Source organism: Equus caballus, chromosome 8 (assembly GCF_041296265.1).
Source record: "Equus caballus isolate H_3958 breed thoroughbred chromosome 8, TB-T2T, whole genome shotgun sequence".
NCBI lineage: Eukaryota > Metazoa > Chordata > Mammalia > Perissodactyla > Equidae > Equus > Equus caballus.
The window spans coordinates 56,068,711-56,092,446 of record NC_091691.1 but is presented as its reverse complement, the minus strand read 5'-3'; the positions used below and the strand labels follow the sequence as shown (position 1 = coordinate 56,092,446).

The 23,736-nt window shown below is 38.3% G+C and overlaps 2 protein-coding genes and 1 long non-coding RNA gene across 10 annotated transcripts in view; 2 read left to right on the top strand and 1 right to left on the bottom strand.

Annotated features, from left to right (window-relative positions):
* The window catches only part of PSMA8 (proteasome 20S subunit alpha 8), a 42,221-nt gene extending 41,395 nt beyond the window's left edge, over positions 1-826 (bottom strand). Inside the window, exon 1 of the mRNA XM_001495329.5 lies at positions 500-826. Coding sequence (XP_001495379.1) covers positions 500-601 — 102 coding nt within the window. The 5' untranslated portion in view covers positions 602-826. The remainder of the gene's footprint in view (positions 1-499) is intronic.
* The window catches only part of LOC138925382 (uncharacterized), an 80,428-nt gene extending 65,882 nt beyond the window's left edge, over positions 1-14,546 (top strand). Inside the window, exons 2-3 of the long non-coding RNA XR_011441451.1 lie at positions 3,395-3,429; positions 11,577-14,546. This is a non-coding gene — a long non-coding RNA (uncharacterized lncRNA). The remainder of the gene's footprint in view (positions 1-3,394; positions 3,430-11,576) is intronic.
* A 2,148-nt stretch (positions 14,547-16,694) lies between these two features.
* SS18 (SS18 subunit of BAF chromatin remodeling complex) overlaps positions 16,695-23,736 on the top strand; it is an 80,635-nt gene continuing 73,593 nt past the window's right edge. For 2 of the 8 annotated variants that reach the window (XM_070275592.1, XM_070275590.1), the window contains exons 1-2: positions 16,944-17,110; positions 19,721-19,797. In XM_070275592.1, the coding sequence (XP_070131693.1) occupies positions 17,042-17,110; positions 19,721-19,797 (146 nt within the window). In that variant the 5' untranslated portion in view covers positions 16,944-17,041. Of the gene's footprint in view, positions 17,111-17,189; positions 17,657-19,720; positions 19,798-23,736 lie in introns of those variants that run through there. The other 6 variants (XM_023647593.2, XM_023647591.2, XM_070275594.1 and 3 more) reach the window with 6 other exon arrangements.

Sequence of the window (23,736 nt, the reverse complement as noted above, 5' to 3'; positions counted from 1 at the left end):
GATTTAGTCCATATTTCAAGGGCAGCCATGATCAATTTTTAATTTTTATTGTAATTATTATTAAAAAGCTCCCCACATGAAGGAACTGTTACTTTACCATGCGTTTGCGAATTCCCGATGAAAGGGGCTGTGCGCACTCAGGTAAGCTGTTACAGGCTAAAAGAAGTCTTTGCTTGCTTTATTGCCAAACACAGCATTAGCATCTCTTCCAGAGTCAAGGCTGCAACACACACCCTCACACACCAGTTTTGCGTCTGTCGCTATCGTTAAGCAAACGCAACTGCACAAGAGATATCTGTGAAATCGACCAATTTCTACTCCGCCACTTCCAGCCCAAATTTTAGAAACAGCATCTCCCGCAATAACAGGAACGAAGCGATTTTGGCAAATAGGAGACTCTCCTTCCCTGTCCCCTTACACCGAGGGGTGGGCTGGGCCTGCGGGGTAAGGAAGGCCTGACACCAAGCTGGGGGCGGTGGTCAAGAAGTGGCTCGCTCACCGCAGTGGATCCTTTCTTCACCGCTTCCTGGGCGTATTCCACTTGGAAAAGGTGTCCGTCTGGGGAGAAGACAGTGATTGCCCGGTCATACCGAGATGCCATCGCGCAAGGCTACCGCGATATCTGCTGCGTGTCCAACGCTACCACAGCGGAGGGCGCCGGCGGGATCCCTCTTGCCACCACCGGCTACGCGGAAGTGCTTCCTCAAGATGCCGCCAGGAAGTGCTCGCGCACGCGTCTCAAGATGCTGCCCATCTCGGAAGTCATCCCGCCGGCCGGCCAGTGCGAGGCTGTGCCTACAAGTTGGCAGAGTTCCTCCGCTACGCTAGCGCTTAGCGCATACGTTCCGGTTTTCCCACTACGAGGTTGCCCCGGGGAGGTGGCAGATCACTCCAGTTAGAAAAATGACTTCAAAGATTAAGGCTTAACAGTGAGAACTAAAGCCATTCGGTATTTTTGTTTTCACAGACCTCTTCAAGAACCAGTAGTAAGTTAAATTTCCACCTCTTCCTTTGAGCTTCAAATTTTAAATTTCCTTCTCTCTCTCTCTTCTTATGTCATTTTAACTCAAGAAAAGAATTATAATTTTCAAAATATTGTTACTTCTTCCATTTTCTGTCTTGTGACCAAAATAGAGCAAATGAGCAAATAGTCCATTAAAGAGTAAATAGTCCATCAAACTAATGCTAATGGAAGGAATTAATACTATTTTAATCAAAGTGTTTTTTGGGTTTTTTTGGTGAGGAAGATTGTCCCTGAGCTAACATCCATGCCAATCTTCCTCTATTTTATATGTGGGACACTGCCACAGCATGTCTTGATGAGCAGTGTGTAGCTTCCTCTGATCTGAACCCACAAACAGAGCCACCAAAGCAGAGTGGGTGAATTCAACCACTACACCACCAGTGGGCTCCAAAGAAACTTTTTAAAAGCCTAAAGCATGCTACTTTAAAAATATCTGAAAATTTATAGTAGAAAGTTTGTATAACTTGGTACAACGTTACTAGCTGAGAAACAACTCTTGTCTCTTTGTCCTCATCAATAAAATGGGAATATTTAAAAACCAGTAGGAAAGTGTTGTTCTGAAGTTTAAATGTGTTTCTAGGCATAAATAACTTAAAATGGTGCCTGGTGGGTAGTAATAGCCAGGTAAGTTTAACTATTATTACCTTTCATGCATTGTTTAATATATGTTATTTTCCATTGGGGAAGATCTTGAGCTTGGTGAAACCAACCTTAATGAAAAAGAACCTTAATGAAAAAAGAATAATTACCCACAAAGAGGAAAACTTAATACTCTCTATTGCAAATACTTAATTCAGAATTTTAGCTGACTACTAAAAGAAATTTGTATTTATCCCTCATCTTTTTTCTTTAATATTAGAAACTCTTGAAAAGTTTGATTCTACTGAGAAAAACAATAATTCCTGACCCAAACAACTCACTCTAACTTTTTAAGAGTTTCTGAAATTTTACAATGTTATGATAAACCAACATTTGCAAGAAGCTGTTAGTTAAGAAGTGTTTGAGTGGGGCTGGCCCAGTGGCTGAGTGGTTAAGTTCACATGCTCTGCTTCGGTGGCCCAGGGTTTTGCTGGTTCTGATCCTGGGCGCAGACATGGCACTGCTCATCAGGCCGTGCTGAGGTGGCATCCTACATGTCACAACCGGAAGGACCTACAACTGAGTACTGGGAGGCTTTGGGGAGAAGAAGGAAAAAAGAAGATTGGCAACAGATGTTAACTCAGGTACCCATCTTAAAAAAAAAAAAAGTGTTTTAGTGTTCTTGTTAAATAATCACCATTTTTTCTTTTCATCTTGAAATAATTATAGATAGGAAATTTCAAAAATGGTGCGGAGAAGTCCCCTGTACCCTTCAACCAGTTTCCCTCAGTGGTAATATTTACATAATTATAGTACAATAACAAAACCAGGAAAATGACATTGGTATAACCCACAGAGCTTATTCACATTTTACCAGTTTTATATGTATTCCTTTGTGTGTGTGTGTATGTAGTTCTGTGCAAGTTATCATGTGTAGATTGGTTTGGTGTAACCACTGCCACAATCAAAATACAGAACTGTTCTGTGACCACGAAGATTCCTTGTGCTGCCCACTTACAGCCGTCTCTCCTCCTCTCCCCAACACCTGGAGAGCACTAATCTATTCTTCATTTGTATAATTGCATCACTTCAAAAATTTTACATAAATGGAATCATTAAATATGTACCTTTTTTGTGACTTTTTATTTTAAGATAATTATCAATTCACAGGAAGTTCCAGTGATAGCACAGAGTGGTCCCTTGTACCCCTTACTTAGTTTACCTGATTTGTTACAGCTTATATAACTGTAGTATAGTGTCAGAACCAGGACATTGACATTGGTGGAAAATATTTGTATGGCTTTGACTGAAAGGCATTTCAAAAGTGTTACAATGTACTGTAGCATATATTTCAGAAATATGATAGCATTAAAATGTTGACAAGGATTAATTAACACATTTAGGATTCACATTACACAGCAGCTTAACAGTGTGGCTTTGGATAAATATATTTTACTTCACTAGAACCTGATTTCCTCACCTGTAAAATGAGGATAATAATGCCTACTTGATGAGGTTGTTGTGAGGAGCAGATGAAATAATGTATTAGTACACATACGGCAGTCCCTGACACAGATACGCTCTTGAAAAATGTTAACTGTTGTTATTAATTATTGAGTTAACCAAAAAGTTGATTATTCTGTAAGAGAGAAATTAGGAAGAGTAAAAATGTAGCATGAACTCATTTGTATATTTTTTAAAATTTTGTATGTACAACTATATGTTTCTAGATCTGTAGAGAAAAGAGTGAAAGGACATATACCAAGTTGACACAAGTGATTTTCTTTGCAGGAGCCCAGGGATTGGAAAGAGAGTGGGGAGACATGGTAAGGAGAGAGAAGTTACTGTTTTAAACTTTATATCTGTTTTATTTTAAAATTTTCATAGCAAGCATAATTTATCTTTATGGTTAAATAATGAGCACAACACAGTTTAATGCCTAGAAGCTTCCAGGAATGGCAGTCTTGATGTTTTGAGCCAAGTCTTCTATTGAGAACAACTAGAAATACTGGAAAACATTGTTTGTTTTGTTTTGTTTTTGCTGAGGAAGGTTCACCTTGAGCTAACATCTGTTGCCAGTCTTCCTCTTTTTTTTTGCTTGAGGAAGATCAGCCCTGAGCTAATGTGCCAATGCTCCTCTATTTTGTATGTGGGTTGTTGCCACAGCATGGCTGACAGGTGGTGTAGGTCTGTACTTGGGATCTGAACCCATGAACCCGGGCCGCTGAAGTGGAGCATGCTGAACTTCACCACTACAAAATATTAACAAAATAAGTAAAACTTAACCTGACAAAATATTAAAAAATATATATATATTTATATATATATGTGCTGACTCCAAATAGCCAGCAAGGAAGAGGATTTGTAGTGCTAAGGTTCAGAAGAGAAGGAAAACTTGTAGGGGTAAGCCTAGCATTTTCCCCTTGAGGTATTTGCCGATTCCAATGCCTAGATGGAAGTGAAGCAGACCTTTGATAGACAAAAAGTAGAGTTCAAAGCCTGTCGGTATAGGAGTCATGGTAAACATCTAGGCATTTGTTTGGGACCCAAAGGCCACAACCCAGAAGTAAGAGTGAACCAAAAATGTTCTGTTCTCACAGGGACTAACACCAAGTTTTTTGTTTTTTGTTTTTTTTTTTTTTTTGAGGAAGATTAGCCCTGAGCTAACTACTGCCAATCTTTCTCTTTTTACTGAGGAAGACTGGCCCTGAGCTAACTTCCATGCCCATCTTCCTCCATTTTATATGTGGGACGCATACCACAGCATGGCTTTTGCCAAGCAGTGCCATGTCCGCACCAGGGATCTGAACCGGCGGCAAACCCCGGGCCGCTGAGAAGCGGAACGTGCAAACTTCACCACTGCACCACCAAACACCAAGTTTTGTATCACCTCAATCTATGATTGGAATAAAGCAGTGTTTCTCAAACTCTGGTCCACAGATCTTTTGAGGTACCCAAAAATCTTTCAAGGGATTCACGATGTCAAAAGATAGTGATAATGTTAAAACAGTATTTGCTCTTTCACTGACTGTCTACATTGACAGTGCAAAAGAAATGGGTAAAACTACTGGAGCCTTAGCATGAATCAAGGCAGTAGCACCAAACTGTACGAGTACACATTGTATTCTTTACTACCAAGCACCCGTGAAAACAAATGTCAGTTTCATTTATAATGGCATTGAATAAGCAGTAAGTTATTAATTTTATTAGATCTTGACTCCTGAGTACTTATGTTTTTAATATTCAGAATGACAAAAGCGGAAGTACATGTAAGGCACTTTGGCTGCCTTCAAAGTAAGATGGTTAGCTTGAGATAAAGCATTTTTGTAAATCTGAGTTGCTAGATGATCTAGCCCCTTTCGCATGGAACACCATTTATACTTGAAAGAATGACTGACACACTGTGGTTATTCAGAGTTAGATATTTGGGCAGACATTTCTTGAAAATGAACAAAATTAGCCTATCACTTCAAGAAAAACAACAGATAGTCTGTGTTTCCAAAGATAAAATCAAGCTTTTAAGCAAAAATCAGAATTTTGGAAGACTTGTATCCATCACCATGAACTTGAAAACTCCACAATTAAAGATTTTACTGATGAGATTGGTGGTGATGTTAGAATGTGATTTTTTACATAGTTCTACATTTGGAAGATATGCATAATGCAGTGAAGCAGTATTTTCCAATGACAGAAGTATGATACACAATCATGCATAAATAAAAGAGATGTTCAGATTTCTACATAGACTAATGGATTTTAATGTAACAGAGTACTAAATGTTCATTGATCATTTTAGATTACAAATTTCAACTAACTTTAAGAAACTACCACCTTTTGACTGTTTGTCTGGTAACAAAGAAAATCCAATGATTGAAATCACTGAATGTTTGATCTGAAGTGATTTAAAATGGCTGTAAAAATACTCCTCTATTTTCCAATACATATCTTTGTAAGGTTTTTTCCCCCAGTATTTCAATGAAAATAACATATTGCAACAGTTTGAATGTAGAAGCAGATAGGAGAATCCAGCTGTATTCTATTGTCAGACGTTATAATTTCATTCTTCTCACTATTTTTTTTAAATTTTGGAAAATATAGGTTTTTAAATTGAACTATGTGAAATGTGTCAATATGTAATGAGTTTAATATTTTAAAATAATAAGTAAAATGTTTTAATTTCTAATATGGTAAATATTGATAGATATAACCCATATAAACAAAAGCGCTTTGAGGTCTTCAATATTTTTTAGGAGGGTAAAGTGTTCCTAAGGCGAAAAAGTTTGGAAGCACTGGGATAAAGCATTGCTGGTGCCCCTAGATGATTAGCTAGCTACCAGAAGCAAAAGTAAATTCTCTGTAGAGGAAGACAATATCATGCAGAACCTCCAATTATTATGGCAGTTTCTCATATGCAATATCCTGTGCTCAATCAAAAATAACCATGCACACAAAAGAAACAATGTGACCAAAGAACAAGAGAACAACAGGCAACAGAAACAGATGCAGATCCAGATAATGCGGTCAACAGATGCAGATTTTCAAAATAAGCAAATGAATTTTATTCAAGGGATTAAAGACAAGATGAAGATTTTCAGCAGAGACTAGAACTATCAATAAAGCACCTATTGGGAATTGTAGAAATAAAATGACATTAATTGAGATTAAGAGCTCCATAAATGGATTTAAAATCAGATTAGACCTGGTTGAAGAGAGAAGTGGGCAGCTAGAAGATAGGTTTTAAAAAAATTATATATATATATGTTTCCATATCAAAGCAGAGAGAGAGAGAAAGATAGAGAACACTGAAAAGAATTTACAATGTACTGGATATGTTGAAAAACCTCATAGATTATAATTGGAGTACCAGAACAGTACCAGAACAATAGGAGGTAGAAAAATAGGGCAGAAGCAACATGTAAATATATTTTGTTTAGAAATTTTCAAAACTGACAAAAGAATCAAGCAACAGATTTAGGAAAACTATTAACAACAAGCGGCATAAGTAAAAGAAATTCACACTAAGCAAAACCACAATAAACCTTCTGTAAACCAGACATTGAGAAAATCTTAAAGCTATCTAAAGAAAAAAATAGGCGTATTACCAAAATGGAGCAATAAAAAGACTGTCAGCTGACTTCCATACTGACATATGAAATGGCTACCTTCAACACGCTCAAAGAAAATAAAAACAATGCTGATATTCTATATCTAGTGAAAATATCCTTCAAAATTGAAGGCAAAATTAAGATATTTTTCACACACAAAAAAACAGAAAAGACTAGTGACCAGCAGACACTTACTAAAGGAAATACTAAAGAATGTACTTCAGACAGAAGGAAATTATCACAGATAGAAGTTGGGAGATGTAGGAATAAATAAACAGCATCAAGAGTAAAAATATGCATAATTTCAAATAGCTATTAACCAAATAAAACAATCATAATCACTTATGGGTTTATAAATATGTACAGTATTAAAATACATGAGAAAATAATATATAATTTGGGTAAGAGGACAAATGAAGTTAAAGTGTTCTAACTTCCCTTCCTTGTTGCGGAAAGTAGTAAAATTTCTAATTTATATTAGACTTTAATTGATCCAGAATGCATATTGTAATCTCTGAGGAAACCACTAAAAGAATCATATAAAAATGTGTAACCATATATATTATAGTATTTTATTATAATAAAATAATAAATATTTTTAAAAACACAGGAAAAGAAAGAAAAAGAAACATATAACAGGCCAGAAAAATAGAAAGCACATAGTGTTATAGTATATTTCAAGTTAACTAGATTAATATTTATATTCTCTATAATGGAGTAAGTATTTCAATTATAAGGTCAAACTTTTCTGACTGGATAAAAAGAAATGCACCTATATGCTGCTTACAAGATATAAACATTAAACTAAGGGATAAGGAAAATTCGAAAGTAAAAGCATGGAAGAGATATTTCATGCAAACACTAAACAAAAAGAGCTAGTATAACACAGTCAACCTTAAGTCAAGATGCATAGCAAGAGATATTGAGGGTGACTTCGTAGTGATAAAAGGTTTAGTTTACCAGGAATACTTAACAATTCTAAATTTGTACCTAATGTCAACTACATATTCAAGACAGATAAAGGAAAAATTGATAGCACTAAAGAAGAAATGGAGAAACCCACAATTATTGTTGGAGATTTTAACATTTCTTTCTTTTTTTTTTAAGATTATTTTTCCTTTTACTCCCCAAAGCCCCCCAGTACATAGCTGTGTATTTTTAGTTGTGGGTCCTTCTAGTTGTGGCATGTGGGATGCCGCCTCAGCATGGCTTGATGAGCGGTGCCATGTCCGCAACCAGGATCCCAACTGGTGAAACCCTGGGCTGCCAAAGCCGAGTGCACGAACTTAACCACTCGGCCACAGGGCTGGCCTCTAGTTTTTCTTGATAATTGATAAAATAAGCAGACAAAAAGTTTAAAACAATGTAGAATATTCAAACAACATAATAAACTTGGTCTAATATGTATATATAATATATTATATATATATTATATATTTTATATATAAGTATGTATACATATACATATATAAACACTATACCAAACAACTATAGACTACACATACATTTTGAGCAAACATGGAACATTTACAAAAATTGACTATATGGTAAGCCATGAAGATAGTTTTATAAATTTCAAAGGATTGAAATCAGACAGAATATATTCTCTGGCCCCAGAGAATGAAGCCAGAAATCAGTAATAACAACGTAATTAGAAAACACCCATGTGTTTGAAAATTAAGAAATGTGTTTCTAAATATCATGGGTCAAAGAAGAATTCACAATGGAAATTAGAAAATATTTGAACCGAATCATACCAAAAATATATTAAAACATGTATGATGCAGCCAAAGCAGTGCGTAAGGGGGAAATTATAGCATTAAATGAACACATTAGAAAAGGAGAAAGGCTAAAATTACCTAAGCAATGTTACGATGTTAGATTAAAAAACTGCTTATTAAACCCACAGAAAGTAGAAGGGAGGAAATAATAAAGATAAGGATAGAAAGCAATGAATTAGAAAATATACAGTAGAGAATGTAAACAAGTTTGAAAGTTGGATCATTGAAAGGGCTAATAAAATTGATAAATCATTGGCAAGAGTAATCAAGAAAAAAGAAGACAAAAATAATATTAGGAATGAAAAGAGGACCTTATTACAGATCTTAATGACATTAAAAAGTTATGAGTAACTTCATACCAATAAATTGGAAAATTTAGATTAAATGGGCAAATTCTTGGAAAAACATAACTCAGTGAAATTGATACAAGCAATAAGAGAAATGTCTCAGTGTTCCCAAATGTGTTAAAGAAATTAAATCCATAAATAAAACATTGCCAAAAAGAAAACCCTTGGCCTGGGGTAGCATCACTTCTGAACTCTATGAAACATTTAAGAAAGAATGCCAATCTTACATAAATTTATCATGAAAATAGAAAAAGAGAGGCTGCTTTCATACTTGTTTTATGAAGCCATATAACCTTAATAACAAAACCTGAGGAAACTACAAGAAAGGAAAATAACAGGCCAATTTCACTCATGAATATGCATGCAAAAATACTAAGCAAAATATTAATAAATAGGAACAAGTAATATTCAAAAAGATATCCATCACATGCACATCACTACCAAGTTGAGTTTGTTCTCAGAAGCAATCTATGTAATTCACTGCATTCATAGAATAAAGCAGGAGTTGTCAAACTGCTGCCCTGGGACCAAATCTGGCCCACTGCTGTGGCTGTTTTTGTCAATAAAGATTTATTGGAACACAGCTATGCCCATTCTTTTATATATTTCTATCACTGATTTCCTGCTAAAATGGCAGAGTTGCATAACTGCAACAGCCCAGATGGCCTGCAAGACATAACATATTTAGTATCTGGTCCTTTGTAGAAAAAGTTTGCTGACTTATGAGATAGAGGGAAGAAATTTACCTCAATAAATGCAGAAAAGCATTTAATAAAATTCATCATGTCATACAGTCTTAGTGACTCATAATGTAAGAATAGGAAGAAATTTCCTTTATCTGCCAATGGGCTTTACAAGAAACCTCCAGAAAATATTATACTTGATGGTTAAATGTTGGAAATTTTTTCATTTGAGATCAGCAACAGACATGAGAGTGCCTGCTATGTCACTTCTATTCAATTTTGTACTGCAGTTCCTTTTAAGTGGTAAAAGACAATAAAAAAAGACATAAAAACTTTAAGTATTGGAAAGGAAGAATTGAAAATTTTATTATTTTTAGATAACCTAATTGTGTACATAGTAAAGAGTCCAAAATAAATAACAGATAAATTACTAGAGTTAATAAGTCAATTTAGGAAGGTTGATGGACACAAGATTGATACAAAACAGGGGCCGGCCCTGTGGCATAGTAGTTAAGTTTGGCACCCTCTGCTTTGGTGGCCCTGGTTCACAGGTTTGGATCCTGGGTGCAGACCCACACCACTCGTCAGCCATGCTCTGGTGGCGACCCACATACAAAAAAGAGGAAGACTGGCACAGATGTTAGCTCAGGGCAAATCTTCCTCAAGCAAAAAAAAAAAAAAAAGTTTGCTGTAAAACACATCAATTGTATTTCTACAAACCAGAAACTAATAATTAGAAAATGAAAAAAGATATCATGTATGACATATTTCCAGGAAATATAGACCTCTACACAGAAAAACCTAAAATATTATTAGAAGAACCTAAAGATTGAAATAAGGGAAGGTATATATCAGATTCATGAATTGGATAGCTCAAATTGATCTCGATATTCAATGCAATACCAACAAGAATTCTGACACTTTTTTCCTTAGGAAGTATTTTAATTAATATTTAAATTTTGTATAGTATGGTGAGGGTTTTTTTGAGAAAGATTAGCCCTGGGCTAATATCTGCTGCCAATCCTCCTCTTTTTGTTGAAGAAGACTGGCCCTGAGCTAACATCTGTGCCCACCTTCCTCTACTTTATATGTGGGATACCGCCACAGCATGGCTTGCCAAGCGGTGCCTATCTCCACACTTGGGATCTGAACCAGTGAACCCCAGGCCACCAAAGTGCTTACAAACTTAACCGCTGCGCCAGCAGGCTGGCCTCTGTATGGTGAGCTTTTACAAATGTATCCGCCCATGTGACCATGACCACAATATGGAAAATTTTCATCATCCCAAAAAGTTCCCTTATGCTCCTTTGTAGTCATCATCCCCGCATCCCTGTCCCCACTCAACCATCAATCTACTTTCTGTCACTGTAACACTTTAAATTCATTTTGCCTTATATATATTTTTGTATAAATGGAATCAACAGTATGTACCCTTTTGTATATGACTCCTTTTATGCAACGTATGTTTTTGAGATTCATCCATTTTGTTGTGTATATTAATAGTTCAGTCCTTTTTTTCCTGAGCAGTACTCTATTGTGTGAATGTATAAAAATTTATCCATTCACCTGTTTTGGATATTTGGGGTTGTTTACAGCTTTACACTATTTTTATCAAAAGTGCTATGAATACTCACATACAAGTCTTTGGGCAGTACATTTTCATTTCTTTTGGGTAAAGGGTAAATACCCAAAAGTGCAGTGCTGGGTCATATGAGAAGTGTATGTTTAACTTTATACTAGTTGTTTTCCAGAGTGGTTGTATCATTTTTCATCCCCACTAGCAATGTATGAGTGTTCCAGTTGTTCCAAATACTCTCCAAAACTTGATGATGTCATTCTTTTTAATTTTAGCCATGTTAGTGCGTATGTAGTGGTTCCTCAATGTGGCTTTAATTTGCATTTCCATGATGATTAATGGTGGAGAGCAACTTTTCACATATTTATTGGACACATATAGCATCATTGTCAAGTGTCTTTTTTTATTTTAATTTTTATTTTTTGTGAGGAATATTGGTCTTGAGGTAACATCTGTTGTCATCTTTCTCTTTTTGCTTCAGGAAGATTGTCCCTGAGCTAACATCTGTGCCAGTCTTCCTCCGCTTTGTATATGGGACACTGCCACAGAATGGCCCCATGAGCAGTGTGTAGGTCTGTGCCTGGAAACCGAAGCTTCGAACCCTGGGCTGCAGAAGCGGAGTGTGCGAACCCAACCACTAGGCCACCGGGCAGGCCCCTGTCAAGTGTCTTTAAATCTTTTGTCCATTTTTGTTAATAGGGTTGTTTGTCTTATCACTCACTTGTAAGGGTTTATTATAATCTGGATACAAGTTCTTTGTTTTCATGTTTCACTGTTTTCTCCCAGACTATGGCTTGCCTTTTCATTTTTTTTACAATAGCTTTGAAGAGCACAGTTTTTAATTTTAATGAAATCCAATTTATCAATTTTTCTTTTATGCTTCTTGCTTTTTGTGTCATATCTAAGAAATATTTGCTTAACTCAAGGTCATCCAGATTTTCTCCTTTTTTTTTTTACATAAGTTTTCTAGTTTTACTTTTTACATTTAGGTCTACAATCTATTTCAAGTTAACTTTTGTGTATATGTGAGGAAAAGTTCAAAGGTCTTTCTCTCTCTCTTTCTTTCCTGCTGAGGAAGATTCGCCCTGAGCTAACATCTGTGCCAATCTTCCTCTATTTTGTATGTGAGTTGCCACCTCAGCATGGCCGTTGACAAGCGGTGTAGGTCTGCACCAGGAACCAAACCCGGGCCACTGAAGTGGAGCATGCCATGTTTAATCGCTAGGCCATGGGCTGGGCCCCAAAGTTCATTTTTAAAAACATGGATATCTAGCTGTTCCAAATCAATCCTTTCTCCATTGAGTTATGCGGGCATCTGTAGTAGTTTCCTATGGCTGCTGTAATAAGTTACCACAAACCTGGTAGCTTAAAAACAACAGAAATTTATTCTCTCACAAATCGGGAGGCTGGAAGGCTAAAATCATAGTGTCTACAGGACTGTGTTATAATATTATGCTATTATTTTTCTTTTAAAGAAAATATATGATAAATGTGATTGTTAGGTTAGTTTAATATACATTAGGTCAGTAGTTTCTAATATGTTGAGTAACATCAATATTTTAGTGCACATTTCCTCATTCATCCATAAATGTTAGATAGAAAAAAACCCATTGTATTGGTTTCTTATTGCCGCCTAAACAAATTATCTCAAACTGAACGGCTTAAAACAACACAAATTTATTCTCTTACAGTTTTGGATGTCAGATGTACAAAATGGGCCTTACCGGGCTATAATTAAGGTATTAGTAGGGCTGTGTTCATTCTGGAGGCTCTAGGGGAAGGATATGCTTCCTTGTCTTTTCCATATTCTAGAGGCCACCCACATTCCTTGGCTCTTGACCTCCTCCATCTTCAAAGTTAGCAATGGCTGGTTGAGTCTTTCTCAAGATGCCATCTCTCTGATTATAACTCTTCAGGCTCCCTCTCCCCCATTTAAGGATATTTGTGATTACATCGAGCTCACTCAGATAATCCAAGTTAATCTCTGTATTTTAAGGTCACCTGGTTAACCACCTTAATTCCATCTGCAACCTTAATTCCATTTTGCCATGTAACCTATCATAGTCACACGTTCTGAGGATTGGGAAGTGGGTTATCTTTGTGAGGATGAAATTATTCTGCCTGCCACACCCCTTCATAGGGAAATTAGTAAACAATGCATAACAAGTCATAGGGAAATTAGTATATTATCATCCTCTATAAATTGGGAAGTAGTTTAAGAAGAGTTTTATTCTTTTACTAACGGCCGAGTAACTGCACATCATGTACAAGGTGAGCAAACATGCTAAATGTGAAAAAAAAGTCATTTGATCTCTAAATTATGGCTAGTTAATTTAGCAAGGGTAGCCAGCACTCTCAAGCACTTTGGACCATTTCTAGTTGTAAAGTATATATTTTTCTCCTTATTAGGTTATTAAGTACAAATCTTATCCTTCTTTAGTAATTTACAACATCCCACGTCTTTTACACATTTTACCTGTTAAAAGTGGGACAATCTTAAAGAGTCTAATATAAGATAATCACTTAGCACAGTGGCTATGCATAATCAATGCTAGATAAATAATTAAACATCTTATTATTTCTAATAGCCTTTTAGAAAGGATAGTTGTTTTCCAGGAAGGCAAATGAAATACAGAAATGACCTATCCGATATCATGCCATAGGTGTGAGAACTGGGAACTCCAAACCTGTGCATTTGTCACACTGAGTTAAGATTGCAGAGAGCGTCACATAGAAACTAATTTTTTTTAAAGAGCAATACTTTCCTATAACATTAAACCCCAAAATATAATTGATTCAGCACCTCTTTAATTCATTCAATGTTTGCTACTGTAAGAAGAGATGGAAATGCCCCAGGTAGGCTTTGTTATAGTCTTCTTTGAATGGAATCTTCTAGAGTATTGAAAATAATGTCTTTTATGGAGAATTGGGGAAGGTGATTTATTCTTACCTGAAATAACCATTATATAAAGAGATGTATGTTTTCCTCCTTATAGTCTTGAAATCTGTGGAAGCCACAACTCAGAATGACTCATCAAATGCCATGGAGACAGTGAGCAGAAATATTTTGAAAGATATTACCTGAGGGGTTTTGCTCTGAGCCCAATTATGAGCAGACAGGCTTGGTCTATGCCTTCCCAATATATTCTAAGAATATATGGCAGCACAGGGGCCTAAAGTATCAGCAAATTTGATAGTACAGATATTCTATTAATTATAAAACAATAAGTATTAAAGAAATGCTTGTATGAAAGTAAAGTTATCCCAGTTATCTGAAAGGCATGCTATGATTTTGTAGATTAGGATAATTTTTAATGTCATGACTATATAGTTTCACTAAATACTGAGTATACTCCTGGAGCACTTCACTTTCTCAGTTCAGTGAAACACATTTAAGGAATACAAATTCATATAAAACAAATAAAAAATTGAAACATATTTGAAAACCAAACATGGACAATTTTCTTATTACCTTTTTTTGTTGCATATCTATTTTGCATTCATTAGTGTGAATAATCAAGACTTAATTGTTCATGCAGATTATTTTACTTATTCTGAGCCATCGTATATCTTCTATTAGGACTATTCTAAAAGCCCTTTTACCTCTTTGTTATGTGACTTCAGTTCCTTCTTCAGCTGTCTGCTGATTTTTCTGGTTGGGGAAATGCTGCCTGGGTAGCTCATTTTTAAGTTCCCAGAGTTATTTCTCAAATTTGGGCCAACTTCGCATATGCATTCTCCATTTTCCCCTTAACTAAGTGCTGGGGCCTCTTTATTCTCCTTTTCCTCCCAACTCTGCTACCACTTAATCTGTACCTTGGGACTCCCCTCCATTCAAAACTCATGGTGAAACAAGACAGGATTTACTAGCTGCCCCTAACTATCTTCCCCCTAATTTAGGGCTCTTACAGTTACAAAGGTTCCAAAATTCTAAGAAAGTTCCTCCAGGCTGAAACCTTCCCTCTCACTCTCTGAATTTACTTTTCCAGGTCAAGGTGACTGGGTTTACCAAGGAAGCTTGAGAGTAAGGTAGGGTCCTTTTAAAGTGTCTTCTGTTACCGAGATCATTTCTGTTTTTGGCTGGACCTTTACACCAGTGCTTCCCAACTGATTTCAAGTGATGGACACACAGAAAATAATGGTATTTTTATGGCACATAAAATTTTTATGGCACATAATATGGTATCACAGGAAAGGCTGTGGTTATCCATGCCTAGGGGCTGTGGGTGCCCTAAGCCCTACCCTGAGGCTCTGAAGGAATAAATGCCTCAAGCAGATGTTACCTATTTTGAATTGTTTTCTTTTCTTGCTGTTGCGAAGCTGTAATTTAAACAATTTTTCCTACTGAAATTTTTTCCTACTGAAATACTGTTCTTAACTAAGTCACTTTTGTCTAAACATCAAGACATGATGATGAAAGCCAGGTGTTGGACATACAGTGTTAGTGGTGGACAAGACTTTGAGTGCCCCTGTCATTCTGAGTCCCTGTTTGCTAGTCTTTCTTATAACTTTACATATATGCATGTTTATTTACTTGTTTCTGGTCGTTTAGCTCTATGAGAATATAAGCTACTTGGGAGGAGGTCTGACGTCCAGCTTGTTCACAGCCGTATCCTAGGTGCCTAGCATAAAACCTAGGGAGTGCACCCAAATTTGCTGAATGAACGAAACTCATGATCTCCTTGTGAAGACCATTTATTTGAAACAAATAAAAAAATATGCACTTTTCCTTTATTTTTCCAGTTTATTTTATATATAAACGGAGAGACTTATTTTTGAACCTCAATGTTGGATGACATTTAACATAAACTTTTCCTTTGTGTTCTATGGAAGTCTAAATTTACAGAATACTAATAATTTTTTTAAAAAGCCCACACCAACACGTTATCCACATTTACCCATGTTCCTCCCATAATTTGAAAGCTTTGGTTTTTTCCCCTCACACTGATTGGAAGCCTGGCAGCTTGAGCATAATTTACAAGGCACTTAGTATATAATTGGAAAAGAAAAGAGTGAGGATGCCCTATTTCAAAACTTATTTGCAAAGATCCAAGTCAGACGAAGTCGACCCGCATTTCGGCTAAGGGTGTGTCCTCAGAGGCGAACTCCGCACCTGCGGCCGCTCTGGCCAGGGTGCCCGTCTCCCGCTGGCTACCGGCCACCGTCTTCGCTTCCCGATCTTGGGTCAGGCTCACTTTCCAACTCTTCGGCGCGCCCGTGTGCGTGTGCGGCGGCGGCCTCGGAGGTGCGCACTTGGGGCGTAGCCGAGCCATTTAAACCAGCGAATCCGCGCTCCCCTCGTCCTGCCACCTCTGCCTTCTCTCGGTGGATGCCCCACGGGTGTGCACGAACCGGGTCCTAACCTTCCTCCTCCGCTTTCCCCGGTGCCCGGACGACTCAGGGCGGCCACGTCTTCCCGGGAGGGGTGCAGCCAAAGTTGGAAAAACTGACCGAGGTCTGGGGCCGAGCGCAGTCGGAGGGGCGCGTCGGCGCGCCGGAGAAGGAGGCAAGTTGCACCCGCGCGAAGGGGCGGGCCGGCTCGGCCGCTCGCATTTCCTGTGACAGGGGCTGCCCCGGCCTCTCCCTCTCCCGCGGCGGCGGGACCATTTCCTGAATCGCTGAAGCGGAGGGAGGACTGGGGCGCGGCCCTACCATTCGCGCAAACGGACGGGGGGGGCGGCGAAAGAAAGGTGGAGGGACCAGAGGTCGGTCAGAACAGGAAAGTTCTCCCTGGGCAGTGGTTGCCAACGAACGCACCGAAAACAGGACTTGGCCGATCCAGAGTTCCTCCTTTAGGCCGGACGGGCCGGCTGTGGGTTCGGCACTGCAGCATCCCCCCTCCCAGCATTCCCGAGGTGGTTCGGCCCGAGAGGCCGGCGTCTTTTCCCCCAGTTTGCCGTTCCCCCGGAGCGCTCGGGACTTGCCGAGAGTGCTGACGGCGGCAACATGTCTGTGGCGTTCGCAGCCCCCAGGCAGCGAGGCAAAGGGGAGATCACTCCCGCCGCGATTCAGAAGGTGACCCCTCGCGGGCCCGGTGATGCCGGGACGTCCCGCCCCTGGGAGAGACAGCGGGGGCCGGGCCGGCCCGGGAGTCGGCCGGGCCGGGGCGGAGGCGGGCCTGCTGGGAGGCGGCCGTGTGTGGGAACCCGAGCCGCGGGCCGTGCCTGAGTGGGGGGCGGAAGAGGGCGGACCGGTTCCCCACGGAGTCCTTCGCGCGTCCGGGCTCTTTGCTACGGGCACAAAAGCCCAAGTCACCGTCGCCCGCTTTCTCGAGGGCTGCGGCGGCGTTCGGGTGGCTGGGCGCGTGTGCCCGGCGGCGGCGGCCGCGCGGGGCCGGGCCGTGTGTTGGGGCCGGCGTACCCCCGCGGGCCCGCGCGCCGCGCCGGAGTTACTTTGGCGCCGCCCCGCCCCGCGCGCCGGCCGATCGGTGCAGAGCCGACCTCGGAGCGCGGGCGGCCGGGGGAAGACGGAGCGCTGGGCGCCTCCCTCCGCGGCGCTGCAAACTCGGGCCGAGTTGGGGAGCTCCCCGGGGAACTTGGGGGACGCTGCCTGGACCCTTAGGTAAAGTCTGCGGGGCGGTCGAGGAAGATCCCTGTGCACTTCGGGATTAGCTTCGGAGTCCCCATCTCCCTTCGGGGTGCGCCTTTTAGCCCCTTATATTCTCAGCTCATATTCTTTGAGCGCCTGGGGTGGGCGCTGAGGTCACAGTGATGCGCTGTAGTCCCTGCCTGTATGGAGCTTAGAGTCTGGTGGCGGGGACAGTCTGATAGTCGTGGCCAATTACTGAAGTCGCGATAAATACACAGGGAACTGAGTCCTCTTGAGAGGGTAGCGCTGCCTCTCTCGCTGCTGTGTTCCTGCCAGTTAGGGATACAAAGGTTCTTTATTGTCTTCCACCTCTTGTGGCCTCTGAGCAGGGCAGCGTTCTGAATTGTAGTCAGCCAGACTTGGAAAAGTTACTTGCTAAATTTAGCAGTTGACCTTCAATATTTCGATTTTGTTGTATGCACTGGACCAAGGATGAAAATGGAACAAAAGTCAACTTTTAGTACCACTCAGGGCACCATCGAGTGCCCAATAGATTATGTTAATCGGCTTCTGTTTGCTATCAGGGTCTTTGTTGTGTGGCGTTTGACGTGTGCCCAACTGTTGCGTTATTTTATGAACAAATCGGCTTGGCAGTGCTTGGAAGTGCAGTGCGTTCATATTGTGCGTTGGGCTGTCTGCAGGCTGGGAGACAGCTCCAAGATCACACACACAAAATATGTTTCTGGAGGGATTCACTTTTTATTTTTACTTTTAGGCTGTAGAAAAGTCCTAAGTTTTTCTTTTTTTTTCTACAAAGAGTTTTTCTTTCATACATCTTAAGATATTTCTCATTGGTGACTAATTCAGGAGATGCTGATCAATTAGTTTTCATCCTCAGATGAGAAGAGAAAATGGATTCCTAATTAAGTGCCTCATTCTAACAGTGTGAGGGATTGATATTAGATTTGAGACATTCTAACGGTGAAGTTTGTTAGGTTGAGGAACCTACTGAGAAGATATGTTGTCAAACTGATAGATTGGACTAAAGCATTTTAAGGACAAATTTTTGGGCATTCAATGGTTCTATTTAAGAAATTACTGCACTTTTTGGAAGGCCATGTTAATTTTTTTTTCCAGCAAGTGAAGATTATGATTCATATGCAGAAAAAAAGTCACACACAATGTTAAATGGATCTTCATTTTAGTTAAAAGAGCTAGGTTACCTAAATTATTGAGTGATTATGGTGTCATACTTAATGCTTTCATTGAATCCTAGAAGGGTGAGGCAGGTTCAGGAGGAACATCTGCTTCTGTCCCTTGATCTTACAGATAAATCTGAACCCCTGAAATCTTAAGTGGTTTGCACAGGATAGCAAAGCTGGCACTCAAACTAACTGGGCTCATGATTGCTATATCATTATTCTTTCCTGAATTGCCACTTTGCTTAGAGGAATTAACTCTCAAAGCCAGTATTGCTTTGAATTGTTATAAGATGAAGACTGATAAATTGATAGGCTTTTTAAAAAAAACTTGGGTCAACGTAATTACAAGGTAAGCTCATAAAGTCTGCAGTAAGTATTATACATACATAGGAATGATCGTATTTGATTATTTCATGTTTGGAGAATCACAAAACTGTACTACTGTATAAAACTTGGAAACTAGGCAGCTATCACCTCAAGCCTCCTGGGCTGAAGTTTTCATGTATGTACTTCATTCTGGATAAGGACAGAATTTTTCTTTACTACTACAGAGCATTAGAATGATGCAAAGCCATCTTGGATTCTCTAACTTTTGGTCTTAACAGGCTAAAGCTTCTATTACAGATAGCAGAGGTAATTAAATGTTTGAATACAAAAGAGACTCCAAATTTTCCCTTCTGGGCTTCGGGTAATAATTCAGAGGGAGAATAATTGGAATAGAGTTATTAAAAAAATTGTTGATTAAACATATCATTCCAAAGTTGTAAAATAAGATTTAAAGACCTGAGTGGTTTCAGTTCCTATATAGATAAACATTTCTAGAAATCTGAGGGATTTTTAAAAATTTTACTTGATGCATTAGATTTACAATAAACTTTTTCTAATTTTGTTTCAGATGTTGGATGAAAATAACCATCTTATTCAGTGTATAATGGACTATCAGAATAAAGGAAAGACCTCAGAGTGTTCTCAGTAAGATTGATACGAAAATTTTTTTTGTATTCATTTTTCTATTGGTTAATTTTTTACTCTCTTTAATAACAGCTTTATTGAGATATAATTCACATACCGTACAATTCATCCATTTTAAAGTGTACAGTTCAAGCTTTTTAGTGTATTCATAGAGTTGTATTATCATCACTTGGATCAATTTTGGAACATTTTCATCATTTCAAAAAGAAATCCTGTACACATTAAGTCACTCCCTCTTCCCACTTACTAATCCCTCACCCCCTAACAAGTACTGATCTGCTTTCTTTGTGTGTAGATTTGCCTCTTGTAGACATTTCATGTAAATGGATTCATACGATATGTGGTCTTTTTGACTGATTTCTTTCACTTAGCATAATATTTTCAAGATTCATCCATGTTGAAGCATATTATTAGTATTTCCTTCCTTTTTATTGCTGAATAATTTTCCATTGTATGGCTGTACCACATCTTAATTATCCATCAGTGATGGACATTTGGGTTGTTTTGACTTCTTGGCTACTATAGCTAATGCTGCTAGGAACATTAGTGTACAATTTTTTGTGTGACTTTTCTTGATTTTACAAAAGAAAAATTTGTTCTTTGGGATGGAATGGGTGTCAATGTTTTATTATACTTTTTATCCTGCATTATAAAATAATGACTTTAAATTTGTATATAATCTGATTTGTGGAAAAGTTAGATCACGTATATAGGATATTTATTTATATCCATACGTGTGGTTGAGAAAGCAAAGCCTATGTCTAATAAATAGAGAATTGGTTATCATTCATGAGAACCAAACTGGACATTTTGAAGTGATGTGTCAGAAGTAAGCAGTATTCCTGAGTAGAATCCATATGCTGGTTTGGATCCTGGGTGTGGACCTAGAACCACTCATCAAGCCATGCTGAGACGCTGTCCCACCTGCCACACCTAGAAGGACCCACAACTGAAATGTACAACTATGTACTGGGGGGCTTTGGAGAAAAGAAGGAAAAATAAAATCTTAAAAAAAAAAAGTCTGGAGCAGCATTGTTCAGTAGAAATATATTGTAAGACATACGTAATTTTACATTTGCTGGTAGACATATTAAACAAGTAAAAAGAAACAGGAGAAGTTAATTTTAATAATATATTTTATTTAATCTATTATTTCCAAAATAATATCACCTCAATATGTAATCCATATAAAAATATTAATGAGATAGTTTACCTTCTTTTATTTACTACTGTGTCTTTGAAATCCCTTGTGTCTCTTACTCCCATAGCACATTTTAGACTAGCCACATTTCAAAGCGTCTAGTGGCTATGGTATTGGACAGCGCAGCTCTAGAGTGTTCTGTTCTCACCATTGTTTTGGGACACGTCTGTGTTTCTTAGAGATGATCTGCTCTCACGTAGATTTTCCCAGCTCTTGGCGTGCGTGGCTTACACGCTGTGCTGCTCTCTTGCTATCACTATCTAGTTTTGAGTCTCTCTCCGTTACTTTTTCTTTTGTCCCTTTTGTTTAAAATTATTTTTGAATTTAAAAAGTCATATATGGTCATTGTAAAAAAATAATAAAGTGTAAAACTTTGTAGAGATAAAAGTAAGACACGTTTTACTTTCACTCATCTCGTCTCCACAGGGGTAACTACTTTTAACGGTGTAGTACCTATGCTTCCAAAACATTTTCTGTGCATTTGCACATATGTACTCATGTCTATATAAACACCTTTAGATAGATATTTTGTTTTTAATAGGTTAGGATTTTATAAATGGAATGATGAAAGACCACGCTAAATTGATCAGTTATCCTGCAAAAAGATTGTTTGGGTTTGCTTTCCCCCAACCAGGTTTCAGAGCCTTGGTGTGCAACCACCTCTGCCAACAGTGGATTTTAGCCATCTTGTAAAAGTTTTTGCACATTTTGTTGGTTAAAAGGGGTATTTTTTTCTAATACTTTTTATTTTTGAAACTTTCATGAAATTATTTCAAGACAGTACAAGAAATTCCTGTGTGCCCTTCCATGAAATTCCTCAAATGTTAAGATATTAATTCACTTGCTTTATCATCCTTTTCCATATCATTGGTTTCTTCCCCATGTTGTTTTTCTGAAACATTTGAGAATAAGTTGCAGATATAATTCTCTCTTACCTTTAATAAGCTTGTTGTGTATTTCATAGAAAACAAGCTTACATTCTTAAATAATCAGAGTATAATAGTTAAAATTAAGAATGCAATACTATTATCTCATCTTTAGACCTTTTTAAAATTTTGCCAGTTGTCCCATTAGTGTATTTTTTCAAGTCCAGGATCCAGTGCAGGATCAGATGTTGCTGTTAGTTGTCATGTGTCTTGAGTATACTTGAATCTGTAACTGTTCTTCAGTCTTTCTGTTATCTCTCATGATGTTGACATTGTTGAAGAGTACAGAGCAGTTATTTTGTGGAATGTCCTTCATTTTGGGTTTGACTAATGTTACCCTTGATCAGATTCATGTTAGTGCACTTTTGGTAGGAGTATCACAGAAGTGATGTTGTGTCCTCAGCACATCCTCAAGTAGCCATATGAAAGTGATTTTTCCCAGTATTTGTGATAACTTTGGTTACTTAGTTAGTGTGTCGCCTGCCAGTTTCTCCACTGTAAAGTTACTATTTTTTTCTTTATAATTCATATATATCTTGTTGGGGAGACACCTTGAGACACATATATGTTGTTTCTTGTTGTACTTTCACATATTAATTTTAGCATCCACCAATGACTCCTGATTGAAACAGTTATTACTGTGGTGATTGCCAAATGGTGACTAAATCCATCATCCCTTCTACATTTATTTGGAATCCTAAGTAAGGAAGAGATTTCCTATCTCCTGCCCCCATTCATTCATTCATTCATTCATTTATTTGTATCTGAATGAACTTAGAGATTCTAATTGTATTCTCTAGGTTATAATCTATTACTCTGTTATTTATTTTCTTTCTCAAATTGCCCCTGATTGTGGCCATTGGGAGCCCTCAAGCTGGCTTTTTGACATGTCTCCATTATTTTTTGAACATTTTCGTATTTTCTTGCACCATAAAATGTTCTAGGCTCATCTTGTACTTTCTGCTGTCCCAGTTTGGAATCACCTGTTTCTTCAAGCCCTGGTTCTTGTTTTGGAGAATGATATTTAGAAACTGAGGTCTGAGTGCTAGGATATATTTTCTGAGCACTTGTACATTTTGCATTTTATGTGACCATTTCCATTTCTTTTACATATAGTCATGTGCTGCATAATGATGTTTCAGTCAATTATGGACCACCTGCACGATGGTGGTCACGTAAGATGAGTTCCATATAGCCTAGGTGTGTAGTAGGTCCTACCTTTTAGGTTTTTTAAGTACACTCTATGATGTTTGCACAACGATGAAATCACCTAATGACACATTTCTCAGAACGTGTCCCCCTCATGAAGCGACACATGACTGTGTATTGTTTTTTTGATGAATCTTGTCTGTTTATATTTGAAAATATTCTTTTAAATAAATTAACTAGCAGATCTAGTTCTTTAGTTTAACTATGGATAATTATCAGTGGTAAGGAGATCACTGCCTCAAGTCAGCCATGAGATAAAAGGTGAGAGGTTCTGTTTAGACTCAGTAATTCTTTTCACCTGTGGCTTTTTAAAACGCCAGCTAGAGCCCAGGTGGTTTTGTGGCATAGGACTGGTTCAGTTTCTTAAAGGGCCCAGCAGTACATGGCACGGAGCAGAAATGTTCACATCCAGAACCAGCTTTCCCAGCTTGAGTCAGGAGAAGTTTATGTTGTTTTATTCTTTATGTTCTCTGCTTTTTTTGTGTACATGATCATTTCTCCTATTCTCTGTATGTTAGAATAGACCTTATTCTCACATATTTGGTGCAGATGGGGCTTAAATTGATTTACGTAGAATCTTAAATTATGCTTTTTCTGGTAGAT